Source organism: Glycine soja, chromosome 5 (assembly GCF_004193775.1).
Source record: "Glycine soja cultivar W05 chromosome 5, ASM419377v2, whole genome shotgun sequence".
Lineage (NCBI taxonomy): Eukaryota > Viridiplantae > Streptophyta > Magnoliopsida > Fabales > Fabaceae > Glycine > Glycine soja.
The window spans coordinates 37,824,543-37,852,332 of NC_041006.1; the positions used below are offsets into that span (position 1 = coordinate 37,824,543).

The 27,790-nt window shown below is 34.3% G+C and overlaps 1 protein-coding gene and 1 pseudogene across 3 annotated transcripts; one reads left to right on the top strand and one right to left on the bottom strand.

Moving 5' to 3' along the window:
- Positions 1 to 621: 621 nt before the first annotated feature.
- LOC114413026 (UDP-glucose:glycoprotein glucosyltransferase-like) lies at positions 622 to 26,688 on the bottom strand. Of its 3 annotated transcripts, XM_028377179.1 has the most exons (38): positions 26,407 to 26,518; positions 25,904 to 26,018; positions 25,202 to 25,648; positions 24,944 to 25,097; positions 24,085 to 24,256; positions 22,774 to 22,847; positions 21,910 to 22,006; positions 21,676 to 21,788; positions 21,453 to 21,568; positions 20,937 to 20,994; positions 20,110 to 20,265; positions 19,869 to 19,967; positions 19,632 to 19,769; positions 19,452 to 19,520; positions 18,689 to 18,777; positions 18,392 to 18,554; positions 16,340 to 16,474; positions 16,151 to 16,250; positions 15,968 to 16,062; positions 15,714 to 15,826; positions 15,361 to 15,571; positions 15,031 to 15,099; positions 14,768 to 14,913; positions 13,857 to 13,958; positions 13,585 to 13,732; positions 12,677 to 12,733; positions 12,455 to 12,585; positions 11,794 to 11,882; positions 10,310 to 10,653; positions 10,093 to 10,182; positions 6,773 to 6,837; positions 6,161 to 6,263; positions 5,885 to 6,043; positions 5,453 to 5,593; positions 5,274 to 5,317; positions 5,087 to 5,201; positions 1,535 to 1,687; positions 622 to 1,410 (listed from the first exon to the last, which is right to left on the bottom strand). In XM_028377179.1, the coding sequence occupies exons 2-38, from the start codon at positions 25,906 to 25,908 to the stop codon at positions 1,234 to 1,236; spliced, it is 4,737 nt and encodes a 1,578-aa protein (XP_028232980.1). In that variant the 5' UTR covers positions 25,909 to 26,018; positions 26,407 to 26,518; the 3' UTR covers positions 622 to 1,233. The 3 variants fall into 3 exon arrangements, with proteins under 3 accessions (XP_028232980.1, XP_028232979.1, XP_028232977.1); XM_028377178.1 differs by lacking the exon at positions 25,904 to 26,018 and having other exon boundaries at positions 20,110 to 20,262; positions 26,407 to 26,688; XM_028377176.1 differs by lacking the exon at positions 25,904 to 26,018 and having other exon boundaries at positions 26,407 to 26,688.
- LOC114413764 lies at positions 3,724 to 4,870 on the top strand (annotated as a pseudogene).
- Positions 26,689 to 27,790: the final 1,102 nt, after the last annotated feature.

A 27,790-nucleotide genomic window follows, 5' to 3' on the forward strand; every position in this document is an offset into this window, starting at 1 on the left:
TCTAAAACTGCTGAGAGACCAATATTAGACATTAGTGAGCTAATAACAAAATAGTCTTGGGTTGATCAGAATGCTGCACTTCAATGATAGGTAGTATACCAAGTTAATTCTCAGACATTGTTAACGTAGAAGTTCACTTTATTATCCTATATATTTGTCTTGTTACTTAACGTGTTTTACAATACATAAAAACATTAAATCCATTTAAGTAATATAATAGCATATTAACGTCAAACCTTTTCATCTATCTTCAAGTTAAATTATAATACAATTATTGATAGAATCATTTAAAAAATTAAAATAAAAAATATTTATTGTAATTATCATAGGAAAACTAAAAAAAGTTATGAAGAGTCCAATTTTACATATTCTAATAAAAAAAATTTCTTTTTTTAGTTCCTTAATCAATACTCCAAATACATTGATTAGCAATTTGCCTTAATAATATGATGTGATTATATGATAATAATTGATTTTCCGTAAAAAATTGATAATTGACTGGATAAGAGAAGTTGACAAATTCCTGTAGGTGCATAACTGACAATTAATTACAGAAAAATGCTATATAGCTATACAAATGATAAAATAAGACCATAGAAATTTAGCAGAATTCAGTCAAAGTTTATCAAGAGTCGCAGTTAGTTATTGGACATAAAAGCAGGAAAAATACATTCTTAAAAGAATTAGGGGTGCTGAGAGACACAGAATTCAGTCAAAAGTAACATGGTTTTCTTATATTCCAGTCTGTTACCAGTGTGGGAGACACAAGAATAATCACCAAAAATTATGTTGATGCTGAAAGCAAACTTGTAACAAGTTAACACAATCACTGTAATACTTGACATTCCCAAAATCCAGCATTCTTCCCCATTGAATTAAACAAGTATCCTGGAAAAAAAAGGTGAGGGGTTGATTGCTGGTATATAACATTAATGAATTTAGATGGCCTGATAGGTTACTATGTCCACAGTCATCAAATTGAAGGTATGATTCAAATTCACTCAAATTTTACTCTAATCAAGATCTCCTTTGAGACCTTGGAATTGGGCAGCTGAGAGTGCAAATCTCCATTGCACTCAGAAGTTGTCATATTCGTGTTTGGATATGGATGCCGATATATCAGATGGGCACTGGTTAGATGGAAAGAAGTCATGATGCTACATGGCGACAAACTGCTGCAAGGATCATAGATTTCTTGAATAAATTTCAACTTGCACAGCATCTGTCCCTTGTTCATAACTCAGCCCTGGATTCCATGTCCTCATTTGACGAATCTTCACTATTCAAGTTCTTGGATTGATTAGGGGGCAGTATTGATTCTGATTCTTGATCATCGCCCAAGATTCGTGCTGTGAATCTTCTTGCCTCAAAATCCAGGTCTGGCCACTCAGAAACTATTCGTCTAGCACCCTAATGTTCCGAGATAAAGTAGTAAAAAAAATGGCCATAGAAGACAAAGAGGAGTGCAAAAACATAAGTTGCGATAGGAAACAAGTTTCCATGAACACAAAACTTAAAACAGAAAAACATTTACCTGCAGTTTGGGTTCTTTTGTCATGGGATTGTTGCACAGATCAATGGTTTTTGCCTTGTATTTTGTAGCATTACCACACCATGATTCACACCATAGCCACTCTTGCGGCAAAGAGAAAATTGGCACGGTATGCTGAGCATAATTAGGAAGATCCTAGACCATTTCAGGGAAAATTTTAGCAAAAAGGCATCTCAAACCAAAATCAAAAGCATGCATTCAAAAGAGAGAAGGCTAATGGGAAATACATTGGAAGTACATAAAGATTAATCTTCATAAAAAATAATATGAATCTACGATACTAGTAACTTGATTTTACAGTCCTAAGTATCCAATTTTAGCCCTTCATAAAATTTATGTAATTGACTATTTTTCAAATTCTGAAATATTTTTTCAAATTTCAAATGGTAAGAAGGAAGGACCTGATTCCAACTTGCGCAAAAATTATATTGATTCAACACTAAGGTGGTGTTTGTACCAGCTTATTTTGGCTTTTTTTTCTCCTTAAAAGTAAAAGCTAGGCCAAACACTCATATATATAAAAGTCCTTAAAATTATAAGTAGCTTATTTTGAAGACTAAAAGACGAAAATAAGGAGCTTATAAAAAGCTCCTCGGAGTAGCTTTTTTATAGCTTGTGCGGAGCTTTTCTAGCAACAACCATCCTTCGAATCCCATCTACCGATCTTTCATGTATTTCTTTTTCTAAAATAAATTCTTTTCCTCCTTTCTTATATGTTCGTGCCCCTGCAGCTTTTCTGTGGAATAATGATGCTGCTTTTTTTTATTGTTCCCATAACATTGAAATCCTTATGCTTAACAATATATTTTTGTTGTTGAGAAAGTTTCCATAAGTTGTACTTTAGTTTGCAAATTATCACTGAAATAAAATTTTATTAATTGAAGTAATTTCAATTTTTTAATATATTTATTTTAATTTAATTTTATTATCATAAAAATGATTTAATATGAATTAAACTAATTTAACACAATATTTTTTTTGTTTATAAATATATTTTGATAATTAGTTTTAATAAATTACCATACAACTTTTAACTTAAAAAGAGATTTTAAGTTAGAAAAGATAAAAACTTCCAAACAACTTTTACCTTTTTTTTGAAGTTCTTATTTTAGCTTTAGCTTGAAAGTAACTTTTAAGCCCAAAAAAAGCCTCCAAACATACCATAAGCCTTGCCAACAAGGACATGCTGTACATGAGCAGTCTTTACTAGTAAATTTTTTACGACAGTGATCACATAATGTTTCCAACAAATACGGAAATACCATCTTGATCAATGGGTATAAAATACTGAAATAATCAAATTAAATTTTTTTTTTATTCTCTAAATAAATTATACAACCTGTTATATGATCACTCATCAATAGTCACCAAAGGCATTCAAAGAGCATATCATAAAGTTGCTCCCTAGTTTTCCTTTCATTTTTGGTTAATGGATTGCAGAGGCTACATATTATTTAAGAATTCACTTTGATAAGGCATATACATCAAAAGTTAAAACAACTATTCTTTGGCCCTTGTTTAAAAGCATACTGTTTTAGGTTAATCATTTTGTTTAGAGCAGTGTTACTAATCTTAAGTGGTTTAGAGATGGTTCCTTATGCCTCCATCTTATGAAGTTGTTGGAAAGTTACCTTAATTGCGGTCATCCCTATGCCAAAAAGGGCTACCTAAGGAGGGGCTGACCAGAAAGGCTGAGTTTAACATGGTAGAGTGCAGCCACTAGGATGCGGCTCTTACGGGATTGAGATCCCACATTGACTAGAGATAAGGCCTAAGCGGTGCTTATAAGGTTTGGGTAATCCTCACCTTGCAAGCAAGTTTTATGGGGTTGAGTTAGACCTTAAATCCAAATTCTAAGAGAAGTGTTGTAGATACTACATCAACTAGTGATAAGGCCAAAATAATGTATATAAGTGGGGGACAACCCTCACCTTACAAGCCCTGGTCTTGTGGGGTTGAGTTAGGTTCAAATCCAAATTGTTAAATGCTATTGAGTGTATCCTAACAATTATAGTTAGGCCTACCTAGCCATCTGAAGGGTGTGTATTGGAGATCCCACATTAACTAATAATAAAGCAAAATTGTGAGGTTAAGTTAGGTCCAAATCCAAATTGTGTCCCAATTCTATGGGAGGATTTTAGGAGTTGCTTATGTCTTTCACTTAGACAAAAATGATGAATTGGGTATTGATACTCATGACCATTATAATCGTTATAAAGCCTCTCTCCCTTGGAAATATCACTAGTTATTGGAGTTAGTTAGACTAGCTGCTTTGTATTAAAATCTATAAATACCCTAGGTGTGTATAAGTTGATTTGATTTTTTCTTAATAATACAATTTCCTCCATGAATTCTCTCTCTTTAAACTCTCTCAAATCTAACAAGTAGCAACAAAAAAAAAAACCTTGCATTTACCACCAACATTGTATCTCACACATCCACACTTCTGCTTCTTCCTACTTTCCTGTGTACAATTGTTAATGCCACCGATAAAGTGAGCAATGTTTCCACATTTATCAGCTCAGATAACAAGACTTTGAGAACTTTCTCTCAAAAGAAGATAATTGATTTCTTCGAGATTTGGAGGGAGTTCTGGTGATGCTAATGACAAGTGTCCTTCTTAGGATGCTAAGTGTTGGAAACAGAGGAGACTGTTACCATTTATTCCTACAAAAGATCCTGCCCAGACCTTGCTTCTGCTTTAACAGCATTAAATATGGAATTCAGTGATCACCTCACATACTTGCCAGGAAAGGCTCCTAGATCTGTGAATCAAGCCACACTAAAAACTGGTGGCATGAAGATTCTTTCCAAGGAAGACATGGAGACCATAGAACACTGCATTGCTATGTCTAAAAGAGGTGAATTCCCTCCCTTTATGGTTGTTTATGATTCATGTGAAGGTTATACTGTTGAGGCTGATGACCTTATCAAGGATATGGCAATTACTGCTGAATACATTGGCGATGTGGATTACCTTGACAACCAGGAATGTGATGATTCTGACAGTATTATGTCCCTTCTTAGAGCAGAAAGTTCTCAAAGTGTTGTTAGCTGTGCTGATAAACGAGGAAACATCGCTCATCGCTCCCTTTATGAGTGGCATAAGCAATCATACACAGGAAGGTAGGAAGAAGCAGAACTGTAAATGTGTGAGATACAATGTTGATGGTGAATGCAAGGTTTTTTTTTGTGGTTGCTACTCATGACATTTCTAAGGGAGAGAGGCTTTATTATGATCATAATGGTCATGAGTATCAATACCCGACTCATCATTTTCTCTCAGTGAAAGACAAATACCTCCTAAAATCTTCCTAAAGAATTGGGATGCAATTTTAGATCTTTGAGAAAGGATTCTATTTATATTCTTGAAAATTTCAACTCATTGTTGTTGCATATTCAACAAGTTTTGATATAAAGCAGTCATTTATAATGCAATGGGTTTCATGTTATATTGGGACTTGCTTAACAACACGCTCTTGTAAGTAAGGATTCATTTACAGGTAAAAGGAACTATTAACTTAAACCTCTTACCTGATCCAAGTTGGCTAGACTATTTGGACCCCTGCTTAGTGTTTCATAAATAACTCTAAGATTATCTCCAGCTGCAGTCTCTCGGAACTTCTTCAGATCAACAACATATAAAGCACTGAAAACAGAAATTGAGACAGTAAGCATTGAAATTATATTTAGCAATAGAATATAAAAAGTAGCTACTAACCTAATATGGTATGGTTTTCCCTGCAAATGATCATTCCAGAAACCCTATGACACAGGGAAAAAAGGTTAACAAAGATTTATAGCCAATACTGCATTAAAATTACACGGACGTAACGGAAACCAAGAGTATCATATAGATTGGAATTGAACAATAATTAGAATTCTGGCAGTGACATTTACTTGTCTCCAAAACCTATATCCATCCATCTCCTTATTATTATCACAAAATGGGGTATATGCCAGGGGTTTTCCTCTTATATCCATGTCATAGAGTACTCCCATGTCTGCCCTAACAACTTGATCAGCATCCACAAAAATGACCTGCATATATTGGTAGATTTTAGACAGATTTTCTTGTAAGGGATTTTAATTCTTCATTATCTTTGTCACAACATTGTTATTGGAAAAAATCCAAGTCCCACATTGGTTAGAGATAAGCCCAAGATAGAATATATAAGTGAGAGACAACTCTCACCCTATGAGTCAACTTTTGGGGTTGAGTTAGGCTCAAACCAACATTCTAAGAGTTGTGTAGTCTGACATTGAAATTAATTGTGCAAAAGACAAAAACCAAAAGCATGGAACTTGATGCAGAAGAAGAAACTGTGATACCTTCTCCAAAGAAAGGGGGAAAATGACATCTAGGAATAAGATTTTATATGCCCAAATTATTCGCTGCTTTTCTTTCTGCTTATGCAACCATGTGGGCCACTTGTACGTGACTAGTTCATATTCAAAACCATACTGTAGGGCCATGTGTGGAATTAAGTCCTGTATGTTAAGTCAACCAAAATGGTTCAGGATGTCAGGCAAACTCATTATTCTACTTTACATTCCAATATACAAATGAATTAAAATGTCAGCATATAACTTGGGTGGATATATAACCTTAAAAGGAGGAGAGAGGTAGTTCTTTATGAACCAGAATTTAACTGGACGATGAGTATTCTTTAGAACACTTAGAATCATAATCTTCATAAAGCGTTCATATCTGGCAAATTGACAAGAAGCACATAGTGAAGATTGCATCCCTGATTACAAATAAAATACCACCAGGCTCCAACTAAATATGAAAAAATATTATAGAATCCAAGTATGGAGTTTAATAGTTAGCATGCATTTGCAAGTGTATAATGTTTGTTTGAAAGATTGTGCTCAGTAAAACTTGCACAAGAAATTAGTGTCCCTAAATTTCCTATTAATTACAGGCACTTGAACCCAAAATTATATTCTGCAATGGAACCCCAAATCCCATTCTACGAAATCAGAATCAACATACATGATTGACCCCATTCCATGAAGAAGCATAAAACATTAATAAATGATATTTTCTGCTGTACAAGACAATTTTTCCAACATGATACGTCACATATAGTAATCACTGTTTAAATTTCAAAATAAAGGACTGAACTTGAACAAACATATGTTAAAAGGCAAAACTAAAAGGAAAGACAAGAAAGGAAAATTGTAAGAACAACTTAAAATAAGAGAACCACTTACAGGTGCCCAGAAGCAATAGAAACCATATTAATAGTTTTTCCATGCCGTCCACCCCTTCCTTTCTCCTATATGGGAAAAAGGTTCTATCTATTACAACTTTGGAAATGATAGGTACAAAGATAAAAATGGAAGGACAAAGCACAAGGTAAACACTTAATAAGGTTCAATCTGTTAGGGTGTGTTTGGATACGCGTTGAAACCAAGTTGAACGGAGAAATTGTGCATTCTAGTGTAAAAATGCTAAATCATTAAATCAATTAAAGCTTTAAAGCATAAAAGCAACATCAATCAGATAAAATCTTTTTATATAACATTAACTTAATGTACCAAAAACTAATAAGGTTTTCAAGGAAATATAATAAATGATGATTTTTGTAAAATAGACAGGCGGAAGATGTTAGGAAGTCTCACATCGCCTGCCTCAATTCTCGGGGTGCAGCTTATATATCTGCTGGGCAACTTCACTTAGTGCCAATTGGTTTTATTTCTACTCTTGGTGACATTAATTCTGTCTTCCGAGATGTATTTGTGTCCCTGAAACTTGCTCCTGATTTAATTTCGGTTGGGAAGTTGGTGGATAATAATTGTAATGTTAATTTCTCTCAGACTGGTTATTTTGTGCAGGATCAGGTGCCAGGGAAAGTGATCGTGAAGGGACCTAAAGTAGGAAGATTGTTTCCACTCCAGTTTACTTCTCCTAGTTTTTCCTCATTTTCTTGTACAGCTATCCCGTCCTCATTTGAGGATTGGCATAATAAACTAGGACATCCAAATTCAGTTGTTTTGTCTAATTTAATAAAGAATGGTTTGTTGGGTAATAAAACTCTTGTTTCTGACTCATCCTTTAAGTGTTCAGTGTGCAAACTTGACAAAAGCAAAAATCTCCCATTTCCCCATAATGCTACTCGTGCTAACAAATGTTTTACAATTATTCACAATGATGTGTAGGGTGTGTCTCCAATCTTGTCGCATTCCAAGTATAAATACTTTGTGATGTTTATTGATGACTATAGTCGTTTAACTTGGATTTACTTCCTTCGTTCTAAAGATGGAGTTTTTCCTATGTTTAAGAATTTTTTGGATTATATTGAGAACTAGTTTCAGACAAGCATTAAGACTCTGGTCTCATGCCTTTCAAGAATACCTACAACAAAAAGGCTTCCTTTCTCAGCATTCTTATCCTTATACACCTCAGCAAAACGGCATTGCAGAACGAAAAAATCGACATTTGCTTGACGTCACACATTCACTACTTCTTGTAGCCTCTGTCCCATCCAAAATTTGGGTTGAGGCTCTGTCGACTGCTGTCTTTCTGATAAATCGTCTTCCTTCCCAAGTTCTCGGGTTTGATTCTCCTTTCTTTCGCCTCTTTCAAGTTAATCCGGATTATATTGATCTTCACCCCTTTGGTTGTGTTTGTTTTGTCAACCTTCCACCTCCTAAATGTCATAAGCTAGGGGCCTAATCAGTCATGTGTGCGTTCTTAGGTTATAGTACCACTCACAAAGGATTCCCCATGCCATCCTCATCCGGCCGTTGTTTGCCACATCATTTGTTACTTAAAAGGCACTTCAACTCGTGGTTTATTTTTCCTACTGGGAAGCCTCTTAGTTTGGTTGGCAACAGTGATGCAAATTGGGCCGGTTGCCCTGATACTCGAAGATCTGTCACAGGTTGGTGCATGTTTTTTGGTCCTGATCTAATCTCTTTGAAGAGTAAAAAGCAATCACGTGTATCGAAGTCCTCCACTGAATCAGAGTATCAAGCTATGTCTATGGCTTGTTCTGAAATCATTTGGCTTCGTGGACTCTTAGCTGAGATAGGCTTCCCTCAAATAGCAGCCACACCTCTCTAAGCTGACAATACTAGAGCCATTCAGATAGCTACTAATCCGTTTTTTCATGAGCGCACAAAGCATATTGAGGTTGATTGGCATTCTATTCGAGAAGCATTGGATGCTCATGTTATATCTCTTCCTCATGTCATGTCGCAACTTCAGCTTGAGGATATCCTCACCAAGGTTGTACCTCGTCCTCGACATCAGTTTCTTAGCAGCAAATTGATACTTCTTGATCAGCCGCATCAATTTGAGGGGGGATGTCAATAAGGGATTCTGTTATTATGTTGTTTCTTGTAATCAGCAAATCTGTCTATTCATTGTATATTATTAGCTTTCCTGATATAGGTTGTATAAATTAGGAAATAGAACCATTGTGTCTTAATGGCTGTAAATGGGTCTGTTTTTTTTTTTGAAATGCAAAGATAATTTATATTACTAAAAAAGTACCAGAGGTACTACAAGGTACAAAGGAAGGGATCCTGTACAAGCAGGAACAAAAGCAAACAAAAAACAACAAGCCCCCACCCTGCCCTACAATGAAAACATTAATTAAATACTAGAGGCATTGCTGAAGACCACCACTGGAAAGGAACCTTGAGGTCGCTTTCCCAACCCCTCAGCCAAGTCCACATGAGAAAAAGAGTTGAATCAGCCAGCTTAGAGATATCGAAGGGTTGATTATGAAAAATCAACTCATTTCTGAACTTCCAGATTGTATTTGTAACTGCTATCCACCACATCTTCCATCTTCTATTAGACCCCTTTGATCCTGCTAAAGGCTGATGCTGGAGGAAGTTATCGATGGGCCTACAATGGATGACCCTATCTTCCTTCACCCAAGAAAAGAATTCCCACCAGAGAGGCAGAACCTTAGCACATGAGAAGAACAAATGAGAAGCGGATTCAGGTTGGCTATGACAGAAGGGACAAAGGTCATTGTCAATGAGGATTTGTCTCTTAATTAAATTGTCCTTAGTAGGGAGTCTATCCCATAACAATCTCCAAGCAAAAGTTAAGGCTCTAGGAGGAATTTTAATCTCCCAAAGTTGCTGAAAACCCAGGTGCTGGCCTTCATAAAACTGCTCAGATTTGATAACTTGATAAGCAGTTTTAGTAGATAAATTCCCATTAGGTTCAGCTCTCCATGTCCATGTGTCCTGCAGATTGATGTTAAGCTTAATTGCTGATATTTGATCAATAAATTTTGAAGCTGTCTCCATCTCATTATCAAATAGATGTCTTCTCCAAGAAAGGTTCCAGACCCACTCATTTTCAGAGCAAAACCCCACTTCTGCCACCCTACAAAGTCTTTGGGAAGAAATTCTGAAAAGTTCAGGGAATTGGTCTTTTAAGGGAGTCCCCTCATCAGTAATGACAGTAAACAAATCTGTATTATTTATGGATGAACAGAAGAATGAAGGGAAAGCATTTGAGACAGAAATTGACAGAAAACTAACAGACAAGTAAATAAAAGACATACTTGTGAACTTTTTTCAGCCTTTTTAGATAATTTGTTGCCACCAATGAAACCAGAAGCCCATTCTAAGAAGTTGGAATTCAAGCCACTTCCCTACAAAAATCTCATGAAGATATCTGTTATGGATTGCACTAGCTTTAGCCTTTAAATAATAATGTTTATCATTTTATGCTTCAAAACATATGTTTTTAAAGAACAATTTTTAATAGACAGTACTCACTTTCTTCTCATCTTGTGCATTGTCATCAGGAAGGAGTAATTCCTCATGCTCCTTTCCCTTTTTTTTCAGTACTTCCATATGAAATAGTTTACCCCGTAAATCATTAATAGTAATGAGTTTTGATGATTGTTTATCATAACTTCCTTCACCATCTTCCTTTAAAATGTAAAGCTCGGAACTTCTTCCAGGAGCAAGCTGCAAGTACCAAACTCCAGGTGAGACTTTCATTTGCCAATATCCCAGGTTGGCCATCACAAGGGTGTCAACTAAATGGGGAGCAGTTTTCGTCCCAAGGATCAGCTGAAGTCCCCGAGGAGGATCGTGATCTTTCTCAGAACAATGACCTGATTAGATTTGACAAGACTGACAATAGATTAGTACACAGTGCTCATTAATGATTGTTAACATTGAAGAGAGGACAGAATTAGGAATATAATAATTAGAGAGATTTTAGGAAAATTGATAGAGCCTCTCTTAGTTGGTTTGGGTATGTTTAGTGAAGACCGGTAGAAACACCAATAAAGATGTTTAACCAGATGGAACATATTTCATTAGTTAGAGGAAGAAGGAGACCAAGAAAAACAATCAAGTCAAACCCTTGAGATTTAGAGGTAAATGGTCCATATTTACAGTTAAACATATGGCAGTAATTCATGGCCTCATATGATCCCTTTAGCCAATCCCACCTAGTGGGAAAAGGCTTTGTTGCTGTTGTGTTTTGTAAGCTAATCAAGGAGAAAATAGAAGCTAATGTTATAGACATAACTACACATATTAAACATCATAATTGCACAGAAGTGTTTAATAGAAATTTAACCAGTGACATGCCGCAGGTTCACAGGCTACAAATGGCTTTATTCATTTTCCCTTGCTGTGTAATGAGCAGAGTAGGTTCCCCATTTTCTTATTTCTTAAGTTGTTCTGCATTTGTTTCTTCATGAAATTGTTTGTTTCACATTTCAGTGTGTTGGGTGTGCCCTAGGTCCATGGATTAGATTTTGTTGACTAGCTTTAATTGTTATGGTAGAAGTAAAGAAGCCAAATTTTTTATGGTAATGTGCAATCTATGCTACACTTTGATGATTATGCTGGAGCATTATTTTTGTCTTTAAGGGATCCCTTTGGACTAGCATATTCTTTGGGATAAGATTAGGCATTTGAATTCTAGTAGTTGTAAAGCGCAGGGACTTTTAAAAGTGGTGTCAATTACAGGAATTTCTTGGCTGTTCTTTGCTTCATTTTTTTTGAAGTCATTTCTTGGCTGTTCTTTTTGTTTTTTTTTTTAAGGAGGGCCTCTAAAAGAAAAAGTTCTTGTATAACTTTTTTTCTTAAAAAAAGCGTTAATTATGCTAATGAACCAGACTACTACACAAATAGATGTGGCCTAGCATTCTAACAAGTAGCAATGATTATTTAGTAACAATAATATCACTAACACCAGGAGTCATCAGCTTGTATTTCTGATAAACAAGATGCAATGTTACCAGTGAGGACAAGAGCTTCAAGCTCAAAAACTGCTTGCAATGTGCTTGTGTCACCAAGGTTCTCAAGAAGAATGTTATCCAGGTCATGGCTGCAGCATGAGAGATATTACTAAGGACTATTAAAATTCACAAAAAGTAGTCATTACATATAAAAACTCAGAAATGTATTACATAGACCTCCCTCAAGGAGAGGAAAAATCATATTTATTTCCCCCATTCCCAAAATATCAAAGGGAATGCCTTCGCTTGCCAGAAAAATACAAAGCATTCAGAGTTTATAATTTAATTCAACAATTTAACTTGATTATTTATCTACCAGAGTTGGTGTGTGTCACTAATTATGAGACTCATTCAAGTTTAGATGCAAAAACCTTTTTTCTTTTTAAATGTTCACCCCATTTTTACGGTATTAATTCAAATTTATAACATGTTTTTTTATTAACAAAGACAAGGATACATTTGGACTAACATATAAACATTGGCATTAGAATGGTTTAATGAGTCTAACAGCTACTTAATGGAATAGGTTAGGGTTACTATAAATTTGAAATGAGGAAGAGCAGTGTAATTTATTCTCAATAATTTACTCTTCTCCAGTTACATTCAAACAAAAAATTGATAAAAATATCAGTATATTAACAAATTCTAAAATAATACATACAATGCAATAACGGGCTCAACAAGCCAAGACTCAGGAACATCAAGATTCATGGTGAAAGTCTTAGACAATGGCATGTTTGCAAAGAGTGCTTGTGGGCCATTTATTGCAGAGTCAGTGTTGCTAAAATCATCCTGCAAAAATCAGAAACCCTGTGAGACCTAACATCAAATACCATGTCTGGAATTATCTTAGAGAATTAAGAGTTAAATAAATAAGATATACCATTGTTGGTACTACATATCTGTAGTAGCTCTTCAGAGGAAGATCAGCAAGAGAACTCTGTCATAAGATGAAAAACAGCATTCAATACAAATTAGCAAATGTATAAAGAACTTGGCAACACATTTTGCTGGAGGAAAATTAAAAGAAATATATCTTGTAGAAAATCCCGCAAAATTAATGGATTGGGCCTTCACATTAATGGATCTTGCAAGAGGGAGTGCGATGGATATCACACTAATCAAGAGCCTTCACCTAACCAGTTAAGCATTTGGGAGAGTTGGCTCTTGGCAGGTTACAAGCTAAAAATTATTTAGAGTAGGAACAGATGAGGGATAGACGAATTAACTTCTACAAGCCTATTGATCATAATGTGAATGGACTAATACATGCACATTTGGTTGAAGTGTAACTATTGCATCAAAGAGATTTCTTTGGATAAGCAGCTACTTTGGGATAAGATATGATCAGACAATTGGTTTCTACTTGGTGTAAAGCCGACATGGTTTTTGATATTAAGTTTCATTTACAACTATGTTGAGGGATTGGGTAGATTTGCTTTCTTTGTTCTCTGTTGTCTGTATTTCCTTTTTATTTTAAGAATGATTTTAACCTCCTGATTCTTTGTAATCATATATTCTGTGTCAAAAATAAAAGGCCTAAAACATAAGACTGAATAACAGAAGGACTTATGAAAACCAAATTAGGGGGAAATTCACAGTTCCACAACACAAGGACAACACTTTGGCTTGTCTCATCCAATCACAATGAGAGAGAAACAATTTTTTCCATCTTCTTTTTTATTTCAAATGCCTAAAAATAATCTTAGTGAAGGAACAATTTCAGTTGCAGAAAAACAATTATTATATAATTATTCATGTTTGCAGAACTATAGATAGATTTGAACCAACCACTGGATTCAGTACAATTCTCATGCTGGGCTGAATGTATTTCCACAAAACTCGAAGAATTCCAGACAACCTCTGGCTGGTTGGACTTAAAGGATCAAGAACCGCATCAATATGAATACTTGAATTTACATTATTTAGAATAATGACACTGCACAGATAAATGATGGAAAAAGAAATACTGACATCATATAATACATATAAATGAGCAATCCAGAAATGACTAAATCATAAGGGAAAAAATGTTTGAGTGCATTGTAACTGATTAAAATAACCTATGCTGATCATTCAGAATCTCAAAACGAGCACTTTCAGAATTCCGCTCTCGCATGGCCATTGAAGATGATAAGGCCATGACAATATCACTAATGAATTTGCTGCAAACGACAGAAGGCAACATTACAGAATTGTTAAATATTCAGTAAACAGAAGTGATTGAACAAAAAATCTGTATAAGTTACTATAAATCAGAGGACTTTTGACACACCCAACATTCTCCAAAAATTCCTAAGAACTCAACAAATCAGTAGTAGCAGAAAAATGTAACAATAGATAAGCTTGCACAGCACATAATACACATTATGGGAGTTTGCTATGTTAAAAGAAAAGAAAACCATCGGCATATTGTACTGAAACCGTGTGTCTGAATACACCATGGATGAGAGTTTATATAGGCTTATAGTATTAATTGCACATAAATAGAAGATATTCAGTTTCCTCTAAATCAGAGATTATATGCCTATAAACTACAATTATTACAATGAATTCAGAATATTATATTCTGATTCCCAACATGCTTCAAGTGAGCTATCACCTATGCACTTTTTAATTCTTTACTTTCTTGTTTCTAAACTTACTTTCTATTCAACTGATTCCCATATTCATTTGCTTGAATATAAATTCTGCAGAAATTGGTCTACAGCTAGCATGGTTTCTCAATCAATCATTGGGAAACAATACTTATGATTATCTCATCACTTTATTCTTTGTATGATCTGTGCACTTGCGTTGTGCCAACAATGTCATGTACCACCTCACTTTTAGGCTTTGGTTTCCCAGACCCTCCCTCCAACATTTTTTAGTTAAAAGAAAGCATGTCATGGGAAGGTGATATATGTAATGATCTATAGAGAAATCAAGCAAAAATTAAAGTTGAGTCAAACCGAAACTGCAAAGTTCAAGAAACCTTGTTAGTGTGTCGGGGTCAACATCATGCCATTCCACCTCTTCAATAATTTCCACAATGTGCTTTGTCCTTTGTTTAAATTCTATTGATTCCAGAAGATGCAGATCAGCGCTCAAAAAAGTGCTTTCATCTATTGGATAAGTTACCTATTAAAGATAGATATTAAGGAAAGAACACAAGATTAATAAGGAAGCAATGAAAACAATTATTCATCAGAAATCAGCTATACTATGAAATAGCTGAAGACACCAAAACAATATTACCCTTCCATTAGTGAAGACAGCATTGGCACCAGATTCAAGCCCAAGCACCCTATACAAAGAATTCTGCACCTGATAACAAGACGTCTAATTAATACAAACTATCATGATTAACAGACAAAAAAATATTAGTGAAAAACTCTGAAATTGTTTAACATAGTACAAATTAAAATGAAATACATAAAAGAGGAGCAGAAATGGAAAATAAAAGCAGTGGACAACCATTTCCTTCAGGTATTAGTATCAAATAGAAAAAGTAAAAGTATGAGACACAGGATAGGGTTGTTAAGAACTAAAAGCAAATGTCCAAATGGCAAGATAAACTAGAAGTACCTTAGTCAAATGCTTTCTCACTTCACCAGCAGGAAATTCTAGGAGGGCAGACCTATAGCCCTTAGATGGTAACCCATTAGCTTCACCAAGCTCGCAAACCATATCAACAAATGCTTGAGTGCTCTCAGCTTCCATAGGAGGTGAAAGGATGGAATTCTTCTCATATAGTGAGCAAAGCTGATTCAAGAAGTCCAATACATTCGTCTTATGACTGCACACCATGCGTTCAAACATTTGATATAAAAATGGTGCTTCAACTTCGGAAAGGAATTGACTAAATCACAGAATTGAAATTAAACAATCTATTAAAATTCAACCAGCTTTTGAATTAAAAGCAAAATCCAAACACATACCTATACAAGGATGCAGTGATTTCAAAGACCTTAACAAATAGGAGGCTAAACAAATTAGGACTCCGATTGGCATTAAACAGAAGACCTACACGAGCATTTTTGGATCCTTCTATCTGTAGCATTATGTTCAAATAACAAAAACATCAAATATGCTTAAAAGCATCAAATAAATTGGTCCAACTCATAATAGGCATTAAGCACAATAATTTAAAAAGAACCAAGAAGATTTAAAAGAAATGCATATTGGTATTAACCAGATAATGTATGCCTTGTTGAAGTAATTTCATCCCATTCCTTGAAGTGATATCAACAGCAAGAAGATGCGTCACAGCCTTCGTATCATCCATTGCTGTTTGGATCAAAACAATCCACATGTGACGACAAAAGAAACAGACTGAACAAAAGAAATTAGAGATTCTAACATTTAAACAACTTACTTCCAGGAGAATGCAAGTAGACAATGTCATTTAGTACAGATTCCTCCCCAAAAGTAAACATTGACAGAGATATGAACCTTGGTTTGCTATCAGAAATAATCTACACCAAAGGATTAGCATTATAAACTGGTTAGTGTATACCATTATAAAGGTTCCCAAAATTTAAATTATTAAATTATTTAACTATACCTTAGGATTATAACGCTGTATACCAGCTTCTGATAGAAACTTAGCTAATACATCAGTGTCAGACATTATTTGTCCAAAATATACTTGTTCCTGTATTCTTGGAGTCTCATCATTTAAGGCATTTATAAGAGCTTCCTGGTAAACACAATTGCATAGAAATAAGTAGAGGAAAAATTTATTCTACTAACACTCTGATTAATACATCACAGTTATACTAGACAAAGAAAAATTGGGCACAACGCACATGAAACTAAAGTTGAGCACATGTAGACTATCCAAAGTTAAACAACACACAAAGGAAAACTACAACAGTTTGGATAAGTGCAAGTAGTCAACCAATGATAAATATATGAAGGAGATCTTACAAATTCATAGATAGCAGTGAGTTTATTAGTGCATTGTAAGAGACTCATCTGCATTTTACTACATAAAGTGTACCCTGTGCTATTTATTTTATTTTGTTTTGGGTTGCCATCATTAAGAAAAAGCACATATAAAAAACAAAGAGAAAGAACTCATTTTACAAAGAAGACCACAATATTACTGTTAGATATTATTACAGAAAGTAGTATTAGAGATCAACTCTCATGCTTGCACGGTAATTTTCTTTTTCTGTTTTGGGATTCAGTTAATGGTCTGGGCCAAGCTTATCAGCTAGCCCATAGTCAGCTTCTATCAGTTGTAGCTGATTTTTACAAGTGTCAAAGATGATATATTTTAACTACAGCAGTTTAGTATGGGATTATTTCCATTATTACTCATTATTTTGTTTTCTTATTTTGTAAACCTACTTTATTATAAATAAGAGTATTTCGTATGGTCTGATACGACAACACACAACAGTAAATAATTCTTACATGGTATCAAAGCATGTTATTCTTAATAGAGGAATAATGAAAGTCGTTCTCCATCAGGGACCTACTGTCCTCGGAGGACCTTTCTGCTCACTGCCCTTCTTTTGATGACCCTTTCTCCTTTCTTCTACACACCAAACAGTTTTGGTTCCATTATCACTGCAGTGTGCCTTCATTCTTGTGTGAACAGTACCGCAAGCTGCTACAAGCCTCTATTGGCAGTCATCGCGCCCTCCTATCTCTCCGATGTGACCATACCCCCGGAGTCTCCACCTCCTGGCAACCAGCGTGCACCCTGTCATGTCGCCGTTCTCCAGCTCGTGTGCATCACCCACCAGCTAAAGATCTGTGCATGACACCTACCGCCACGCCGTCCACATGCACAACCAACTCAACACCGCCAACACAACCCCACGCAGGGCCCTTTTCCAGTGAGAGAAGTTCACACACATGACGTGTGACACATCACACTGGAACCGCATCCTTCCACCTCAGGGCGTGCTTTATTCAAAGGTGAACAATACCCATCACCACTACAGGCTTTTGTTGGTTGCCGCCGAGGTTTATTTGGCGGAACCCCATGATCAGAACCGTCTTTCGTTTTTGTTGGGTTTACCCCATTTGTAACAAGCTTGGTTCATATGACATATATGCTCCAGCTTGAGGGGGAGTGTCAAAGATATGATTTGATATGTTTTAATTACAGCATTTTAGTATGGGATTATTTCCATTATTACTCATTATTTTGTTTCCTTATTTTGTAAACCTCCTTCATTATAAAAGAGTATTTCATGTGGTCCGATACGACAACACACAATAGTAAATCTTACAACAAGAATCAATAATACAGTTTATTTTCAATTGCACAAATCTTTTTCTCTTTCTCTGAATTCTATCAGAATTAATGTAAAGGGTGATTATAGGTTGATTATGTAATTAGTGATATCATGTAATGATAGTAATCATGTAACTATAAATCCTTGTACGGTACTTATTTCACTCTGTATATATAATTTTCTCTTTAATACACAGCAATTCATCACGTTTTTCATTTTCTCTTTCTCTCAACACTTACATCTTTGCCAACCACCTTGTACAATATAAAATATTGTGAATTGAGAGCAGAATTGTAGAAAAAGTACAAAAAAGAGAGGAAATAAAATTTTAAGGCAGTGGAAAATGTTAAAAAAATCATTACCTTAGTGGGATCAATAACAAGGCCATTCATCAACAACGAACATTGAAGCTTAGACAAACCAAGCTTAAATACAAACTTAGAGCTTTCTTGTGACAATTCCTTCAACTTTTGATTCTTATACAGCTTTAGTAATATCTCTTGAGGTGGGGACTTTACCTTTGATCTATAGAAATACAGAGAACATTTAATTCATGTTTAAAAGTAATTAGAATTCAATGTTACTGCTAAAAAATTGAAGCACTATATTAGTCAAATGTCAGAAGTATACTAATCAACAAAAAGTACTATAAAACTTACAATATTGTTTCCACAAACACTCCTTCAACATGGTGCAGTTCAAGAGCATCATCCGCATTGCCATCTGACTCAATACGTAATTTGTTAACCTACAAAATTGTACAATATAGTTCCTTTAATTTAATTGAAAATAAGATTAGTTTTAAATGTCTCAAAACAACTGCTAAAATGTGTTCCATAAAAATCTTAGATATAATAGCATCATCTATTCATGTATGCTAATTCTAACAGCATAAACACTTTTATTTTTATCAATATAAATAAAAACCTCCAAACAAACCTTTGAGATTTATTTTTCCCTTTTTTGTCATGTTAATGGGGAAGAGATGAAGCCACTTAAGAGGTTGTCAAATGTTAAGCACTAGGTTCATGATTTTTTTTTGAATAAATAATTGAATTCATAGGAAAGTGATTATCTAGAAATTTGCATAGTGATAGACAAGGGGAAAGTTTAAAAAGAAAAAAAGACTATTGAGTCATAAGGTTGAAATTTCAAAGTTGAGTGAAATAAAGCGACTTGGAAGGTTCAAATTTTGAACTTTAATGATATCAAATAGATATGTAGTTAGTTTCAAGATGGGTGGAGTAAAATGAAAGTGCAACATCACATATTAACAGCATCTGCCACTTTTCTTTCCTAATTTTGGATTTCAGTCATGTGCTTCTGGCATATGAAGTTTTAACTTTTAAACCAGAGGTAAGTAAGGTCATGGAAAGACATTGAACTGAAGATGACACTAATGACTAAGTATCACACTCATACATTGCTCAAAAACCGGTAAGCCATTTCAGCACCATAATTCTCGTTGATATAACTGAAGAGACATATAATCTGAAAAGAGAAAAAAAATTGTCATAAACTTGCCAGTAAAACTAAAACATATAGAAAAATTTCTCTGGCATTTATCACACACATTCCTGAACAACAAAAGGTAAAAATTACCGTAGTCGAAATATCTTCATCGCTGTGCTCTTTTGTAGCATGATTTTCTAACTGCATAACAAACTTCGAAGAATACAACACAATCCCAAACCTCACAGGAAAATTATTTTCATACAATGATATGATCATATCAATGGACTGCAAAATTCCAAACAATAAAGCATGTGACTAAGATTTTGCTTGGAAACATATAAAATGAATAATGAAAATGTTAAGCTTGAGGAAATAAAAACTTGCCTCCAGACCACAACGGGTTGCTGGATCAAGAACAAAGACAGCATGGAAAAGGTTTTTACGGATGTAGCGTAGCTGCCCAGGGAAGACTGGCATCAAGAACTAAGCAAAATAAATGTAAAATATGTTAGGTTAGGCCAAATTTTTACACAAACAGTACTTCAGCCAGAAAAATCTCTTGAACACTTTGATTTTTATATTTTTTAAATAAAAAAATAAAGCTAATCCAAACACACTAATTCACCTCATCTAAATTGTTCCTCCACTGTTTATATTTAGCATCTTCTTCCAAGTTGTTGAGATAATGAACATGACTAGAATGAAAATCAACTCGAAATATACTGGACTCTAAAGGAGGTGAAGTCGAGAGCAATTTCTTCAAAGTGCCTTGAGGAATCTGCTAATAGTGAGAATATCAACAATACAGTTCAGGTGTATGTACATATCACAACTGAGTTTTATAAAGAGAAAAAAATGGTAGCAATTAATAGAAGTTTAAAAAAATTAAGGGCTTGTCCAGTTTGAGAAAACATTTATGTTTCCATAAATAATTACAAAATGCCACCTTGGTAATTATTTATGAAAATAGGAAATGAAAACCAAAACATTTTCTTAATATAAACAGGTAGTTGTGCCATTTTTTCTATGGAAAAAATACAATTAACTTCTTCACCTCCCATTCATCTTCCCTCCTTTCAATACAAATTGTTTTCTTAGGAGACTATCCAATGTTACTTTTGAAAACAACATTTTCTTAGGTAATATGCATCAGATGACTATTTTTCCTCTGTCAATTAATACTAGTTCAGTGAATCAGTTAAACAGAAATTAGCGCAGTAGTAAAAATATGACATAATGAGGGCGAGCCCTGGTGCAGCGGTAAAGTTGTGCCTTGGTGACTTGTTGGTCATGGGTTCGAATCCGGAAACAGCCTCTTTGCATATGCAAGGGTAAGGCTGCGTACAACATCCCTCCCCCATACCTTCGCATAGCGAAGAGCCTCTGGACAATGGGGTACGAAGAGAAGAGAAGAGTAAAAATATGACATAATGAAAATCAGATGGCATTCACCTTCAATTTTGAGAACTGATCAGCCAACAAGAGATCCTGATGGATCAAGTCAATCAACCTAATAAAGAATAACAAGAAAATAGTATCAGAAATTCAAAATTTTCAGCACTGCCAAACCAGGATCAAACCACTGCTAAATATTTACATTCTTAGAACCTAAAAACAATTCTCCCAAACAATAATTAGTTGACAAAGCATTTACAACTATATATCGGAAATGACTTTAATCCAACATAAAAAAAGGAATTCCATACGATAAGTAAGATACTTTGAATAGGCTCAACTCAAATAAACACAAAACCAAACCATAGGTATATAAATAGACCTGGGTTTGGCTCTTCCAATCTTGTGCTAAGTGCTAACTAGTTAAACGTCAAAAGAACCATAAATATGAGACTGCAAAGTCTTAATGTGTTGGAGGGGATTGAAAAATACAAACTCTAGCTATAATAGAGGCACAAACATGAAATACCACAAGATAATGTATAAATTATCATTAGGAAAAAAAGTTATTACAGATAGAGGTCAACGTCTTCAACATTGACTAAAGCACCATTGAGAGCCATTAAAGACTTGCCAGGTGGGACCATCCGCTGGTTTGCCATTATTTCATCTCGAATAGAATCATCAAGCTGTCATGAGAAGCAGTTCCGTAAGAATAATAGACCTTTTTTTTTCAAGGAAAATGTCTAAAAATGTGAGTGCCTAACATAAATAACAATTAACAAGATTACATTACCTTTGTGCGAGACAAGGAAGAAACTATGCTAGGGAAGTTTTGATTAATTTCCTGCATTGACTGCAGAGGATCTGAAGCTCGGACAATTCTCTGTACAGTTTGATATCCTAGATCTGTTACCATCAAAAAGAGGGGGAAAAAACTTAGAACACTGTTCATTGAAGCCAACTGCAATAGGATTCAGCTTCCAATCTTTCCAATTATCATAGGAAAAGAGAAAAATATTTTAAATACCCTTTAATTCCCAAACATCAAGTGTGTCTGATACAGTTGATGACAATAGATAATCCCGAAAAGCCATGACCTCAGATGTTAACTCAGGTTTACGTTCCTGTGATTAAACAAAAACAGGTAAATTTATTGGTAACACTAGTGTCTGGATAATTTAGAGGTGGGGCAATGATTATACATCACCATAAATATGAATATACTTTTATAATGTTATGAAATTAACCAAAGCAAATAATGAGTTGACAGCCATATGGAAGCAGAAAGAAAAAAAATTAATCCCACAAAAGAGACCAGGAAACAAATTTTTGATTCAAAACTATGCCCTCTTTTCTGTTCATAACACCACAAGCATGCAAAAAGTGGGCAATGCCAAAGGATCTTAGATTCCTTCATCCTGCCAAAACCTTTCATATTAATCAATAAAAAGGCATTAAATAATATCCTACGGTAAATATATCAAGCTGCAAGGCAGTGAGAAGGGAAATGGACACAACTTTACATTAGATCTCGCAAAGCACATAACATTATCATATTTAACACTTTTTTTTTTATCAGCAAAGATAATATTTTATAAATATAGAATGGAGTACCAGAGGTACTAGAATACAGCAATATTAGTACCATACAAATGGTTCCAGAATCAGACATACATAGTCTGTGAGGGAACCATTCTATGGATGCAGATAAAATTTACATTTAGTAGCCAAAATGTTCTATCCTCTACTGATACAAAAAAGAGAAATGCTAGCAACATAATCTCTAACGCACTCTCTTGAACACATCTTCTATTATTGGTTGAAATTTATTAAAAGTTACAAATTTATCGTTATCACGTGTATGTCCAAAAACAAATGTGAGTTTACACACCAGAATTTTAGAGAATATGAATCCTCTGACTTCCTGGCTAAGATCTTCAGTTCGAGGATCCTCCAAAGTCACACCTGCAATCCTCAACTGTGCTAATGAGAGAATCAATCATTTAATCACAAGTAATCTTTCTTGATTATAAATATGCAACCATTTTAATTGGATTAGCAATATACAAAACACCAAAACAATTTGTGAATCCAAAAATAATTTAACACTAAGAAGTGTACTTTTCAATTATCTATTTCAAAGTTGTAATTAATAAAATCTTCAAACCCGAAACTCATTGCAGAAAAACAAGATGGAGAATCTTTAATGAATGTTAAACTGATAAATCAATGCATTGAGGTAAGGTTGGAGAAGGTCAATGCTAACTAACTCAAGTAACCAGATAGAAGGACCATAAAGGGTAAGGAAAACTTCTTTAAACAGAAGAATTAGACCTTGAGAATAGTACATATTACCATGCAAAATGAATGGAAGGACATTGTTGGAAACTGCAACAAATCTATTGGGAATAGCTGAATTTAAAGCTTGGATTCATGAAATTTTAGATTCATGCAAGGTGCTTTAATTCAAGTACTTAGGTAGTTGCACTTGTGTTTATTCTTCTTGTAAATGTAATATGCAATTAATTTTTTTTTTGCTCAGCAAAAGTATAAGTAGTATTAAATGAGTACCAGATGTACTAAGCTTACAAATATTGATGTCAAGCACTAGGTTCCAGATCAGACTTGCTGCAGTCTTGATAGGAACCCAAGCCTGAAATCAGAATTACATAATTTGAACACAACTGTAACATGATACTCCTACTCTAACTCCTAAAAGCTAATCGAAGATTGGTCGACCAATGATTAAAGCTTGTCACAGTGTGTACCAAATCTGCTAGTGCCAATCACTCAACCATGTCACAGGTTTCTTAGTCCAAATCTTCAATTGACATCGTAAAAAAAAAAAAAACAGAAAATGCAAGTCCAAAGAAAACTTACATGAAGAGGATTGTTAGGATCCAATTGCCCAATACCTTGCAATTGGGTCCTAACAAGGATTAATAAAATTATCAAATCCTAGGAATAGCAATGCAAGCATGGAGGTCATGAAGTCAAAGAAAATAAAATAAAAAAGAATACTTTTATAATTTCTCTAAAAATATGACATTTTAAAAATTACAAAAATTACAAAGAGTAAATGATTGGAAAGGATGATCAGGCAATCACTATTTCATGTACTAACTTTCTTCTACAATTGACTCAATATGCAAAGTTAAAGAGAACTAGAAGCCTTCACTCAACATGTGTCAATCATTCTAACCTTTTTTTACCGTACTGTCATCCATGGCCTTATATTCCATATTCTTCAGTGCAAGTTCCACACCATAACCACCCAAGTTCACTGATTCACCGGCACCAACAGAACCACAATGATTGATTTTTGATTCACATCCAGCAGGCAACACTGGCCGTAAAACATACTTAACTTTCCCCTAAAAATTATTCAGTCAACATATTAATATAGTTGCATGGGAAATATATTAGATAAGCATTACATTTTTTTTTCAAATTCCAATCTGAATATATGGGACAACAATATAAATCTGTTTAATGATTTCATCATTTCACAACTCCATGCCTATTACCATATCTTCAAAAAACATTAGTGTTGCATACAACTAACATATTAATCTAAACTTCACTTAAAGAGATATATAATATCTAGGATATTATATATCATAGAAGATGGAAATCTCATAATTCAGGTGCAATTCAAATAATTTACATTACTTTTATCAGTTTTACACCTTTTTTTTCACATTCTTCTCTCCATTGAAATCTCCTGGGGTTTTATCAAAAAATGATTATGTTTACATGATTTGATACTTGAAAGCAAATGCATTTTGGAGGCTTGTACAGCAGAAAGCTACAATGATTATAATAGCTGCCAAAAACTACATCACATTATATTTCTAAAGAGTTAGGCAAACGCTCAGTTAAGTAAACAAAACTAAAAAGTTTTTATAGGAAATGAAAGCTTTTATTATATTGGGAATACAAAAATCATTTTACATGTGCTTTTTAACTAAATAGAAGCATTTAGAAATGCCTACAGGGCTTTGGTTAGCAAGATCTTAATAGTTAATACCAAAACAAGAAATAAAAGTTAAGGAATGTACCTCTTTGGCAGCTTTAACTAAAGCAACATGAAACTCCTTAAAACAATTGGTTCCAAGTGCACCGTAAAGGATAGCAACTGGACTTCCAACACTTAACTCATAATAGATGTGATCAAAATCAAATATTTCAGGTCTCGGAAACGAATCACCTACCCTGAAGGAAAAAGTTTACAATTGACAACAACATTGGCAAATTTAAAAATAAAAATAAAATAAAATAAAAAAACAGAAGGGCACTAACGGTAACAAAGTACTCACAGCTCAATAGAGCCCTGAAGCCACGCCAGTAATTCATGAACATCCAAAAACAAGTGTTCACCGGTATCCACCCAACAACATTTTCCTCCATGGCTTTTCAAGTTTACACCATGCAGGGGATCTAATTTTCTCCTTTCAATCTTCTTTTCTGTTAGCAACTTTTCCTCAGTCTCATCATCTGAGTAATTTTCATCGCCTAGGGGAAAAGATGCGAGAGATTCCTCCGCTAATTGCTGGAAGAGCACCAGTCTAGGGGATGCTGATCTCAGCATAAGAGAGAACTCAAATAATGATTTTAATGGTTCCCTTAGAAGAGGGCGCCCACATTCCAAAATTTTCTTCACACAATCTTTAGCTGCTTCAGATCTAGCAGCATCCTTCTCAGTATTAAGCCAAATCTCAATGAAGTCCCAGAAAAGGTCCTTTTTTTCGTTAGATAATAATTCACTGTTTCCAAACAATAAATGGAAGTTACATCATAGAAATTTTACAATTGGCCAAAAATTGTAGACAATTTAAAAAAAAAAAAAAGAATAGTGTATGATAATGTAGAAGACAGTATGAGCTGCAGTCGAGTGCTGCATATGAAGTAACAAGGGATTCAACTCAGGGTTGAAAACAGCAATATATGTTGTACATAAGAACAAGAGGGAACGACACAACTAAAGTATTTCACACTCATCCTCATAAGTCATAACTAACCACATGATGTAAAGATAAATCTAATTCCCCAGTTCAGCTGAATATTTCCAGATCATGCTTCTGAACTAAGAACTTCAATCAAGATTTCTCCACGTGCCACTAGAACAACATCCTCCTATATGAATCATAAGACGTGCACCATGTGTCAAACTTAATAATCTGATAATCTTTTTGTCATCTAAACAATCTCTTCCAACCACAAAAGACTTCAGAAAGCAAAACAATCAGGAAAGGATCACATAATGCTTCAAAATTCCACCACCTCACCCCCATACACTACTAAAATTCAGTTGGAAATTCTAGTTTTAGACACTACAGTTCATTATGTCATGCCTAACTAAAACACATGACAATGATATCCCCATTTCACACTCCTTTACACGCACGCATTCGTATAGTTCAACACAATTTGAACAAAACATTAGAAACGAGACTAATAAATAATACCACCCCACATTACAAAAACACATAAAATGTTTGAAAAAGGAAGAACAAGGACATACGCAGCTTCCAAAAGCAGGGGAGTTCCAGACCACTTAGCACGGAGTGCAGTTTGAACATTCTTGGGTCTCTGAGGAGTGTCAGCAAAGGCTGAACCAATATTCAACAACACCAACACAATGAGAACCCAACATCGAGATCTCCAAAGGCACCCCATTTGAATTTGTGGAGCGAGAATGAATGTGGGTTCAGAATTGAAGCCCCATTTGCACGTGCGACAGCTGAGGAAATAAGAGGAGCTTCCAAAGTTTCGATCTTTGTTCTCACTTCGAGGACTCGCAGGTTTTTTTGTAATAGACGACCAAAGGCGGCAACTGCACTAAGTACGTTAGTGCCGCGATCCCGTGTTACATCTTGGTTACTTTTTTTAGATAATAATTACATTTCGGATAATGCAATTTTTTAAAAAATATAAATTAGAAGTCATTCAGAAAAAATGTAGTATTATATTGTGTATACTTTATATATGATTATAATATGTCAGTTTCTTAATTACTTATAAATTTTTTCCATAAAAAACTATTTAGAATTTTTTAAATAAGCTTCGGGAAAAATAAGAATTTTAACTTGTAAATAATTTTCAATTGAACTTTTTTTCACCTGAGCGACAATAAAAAATTCTTCATGTTAGTTGGGTGTCTGATTTTTTAATGGATTACCCCACAATAATACCCACGGATTTCTCTTAATTCTACTAAGTGACCATTTCAGAAAATAAATTTGTATTTGAATGATCCATAACCATATGGATAAACTCACATTAATCCATCCATTTGAGAATCAATTCGGTTTCTTAAGATGTATCGGAAAATAATTTTTGGAATTAATAATATTATCACCTTGGTAAATTATTGTCTCACCAATTAGCTAATCAGATGCAAGCTCTTCTCATATATTTACTTTTTGCTCCTCAATCTATGGAGTATTAGTGATCCTTTCGAGTTATTGTTCCCCGTTGGATTCTATTAAGTATAAGAAATTGATTAAAATTTTAGTTTAATTTTGATATATTTTTATTTTAAAGGTTTTTATATTATCAACTAAAAAATATTCAAAAATATGATTTTTAATAATTACTATAAAAGTTAAACAAATTTATCATATGCAATAGATAACAGGATAAAAACTTATAAATTTTCACTGTATTTTAATTATATATATTTTTTCAAATAATTCAAAAAACATATGAATCATGTCCCTTGAATCTTTATTCTCCATACTATTACATGCTCTAACTCACGAGGCTGAACTTTGATTTCAATTGCAAAGACAAGAGAGGAAAAAACATAAGAAAATAAGAAAGAATTTAAATTATGTTTTTGAACTCTCTTAAACCCTTTCGAAATTGATCAAAAGCTTTTTGAAAAACTTTGCCAACCAATGTAA

What these genes read in the sequence shown, in the direction of transcription:
- LOC114413026 (XM_028377176.1), bottom strand. Translation starts at nt 26,561, where the DNA reads ATGGGGTGCCTTTGGAGATCTCGATGTTGGGTTCTCATTGTGTTGGTG. An exon ending in TTGTTATTGATCCCACTAAG is followed by an intron (nt 16,475 to 18,391) that starts GTAATGATTTTT and finishes TGTGTTTACCAG; the next exon opens with GAAGCTCTTATAAATGCCTT. An exon ending in ATGCACAAGATGAGAAGAAA is followed by an intron (nt 10,183 to 10,309) that starts GTGAGTACTGTC and finishes AGATTTTTGTAG; the next exon opens with GGAAGTGGCTTGAATTCCAA.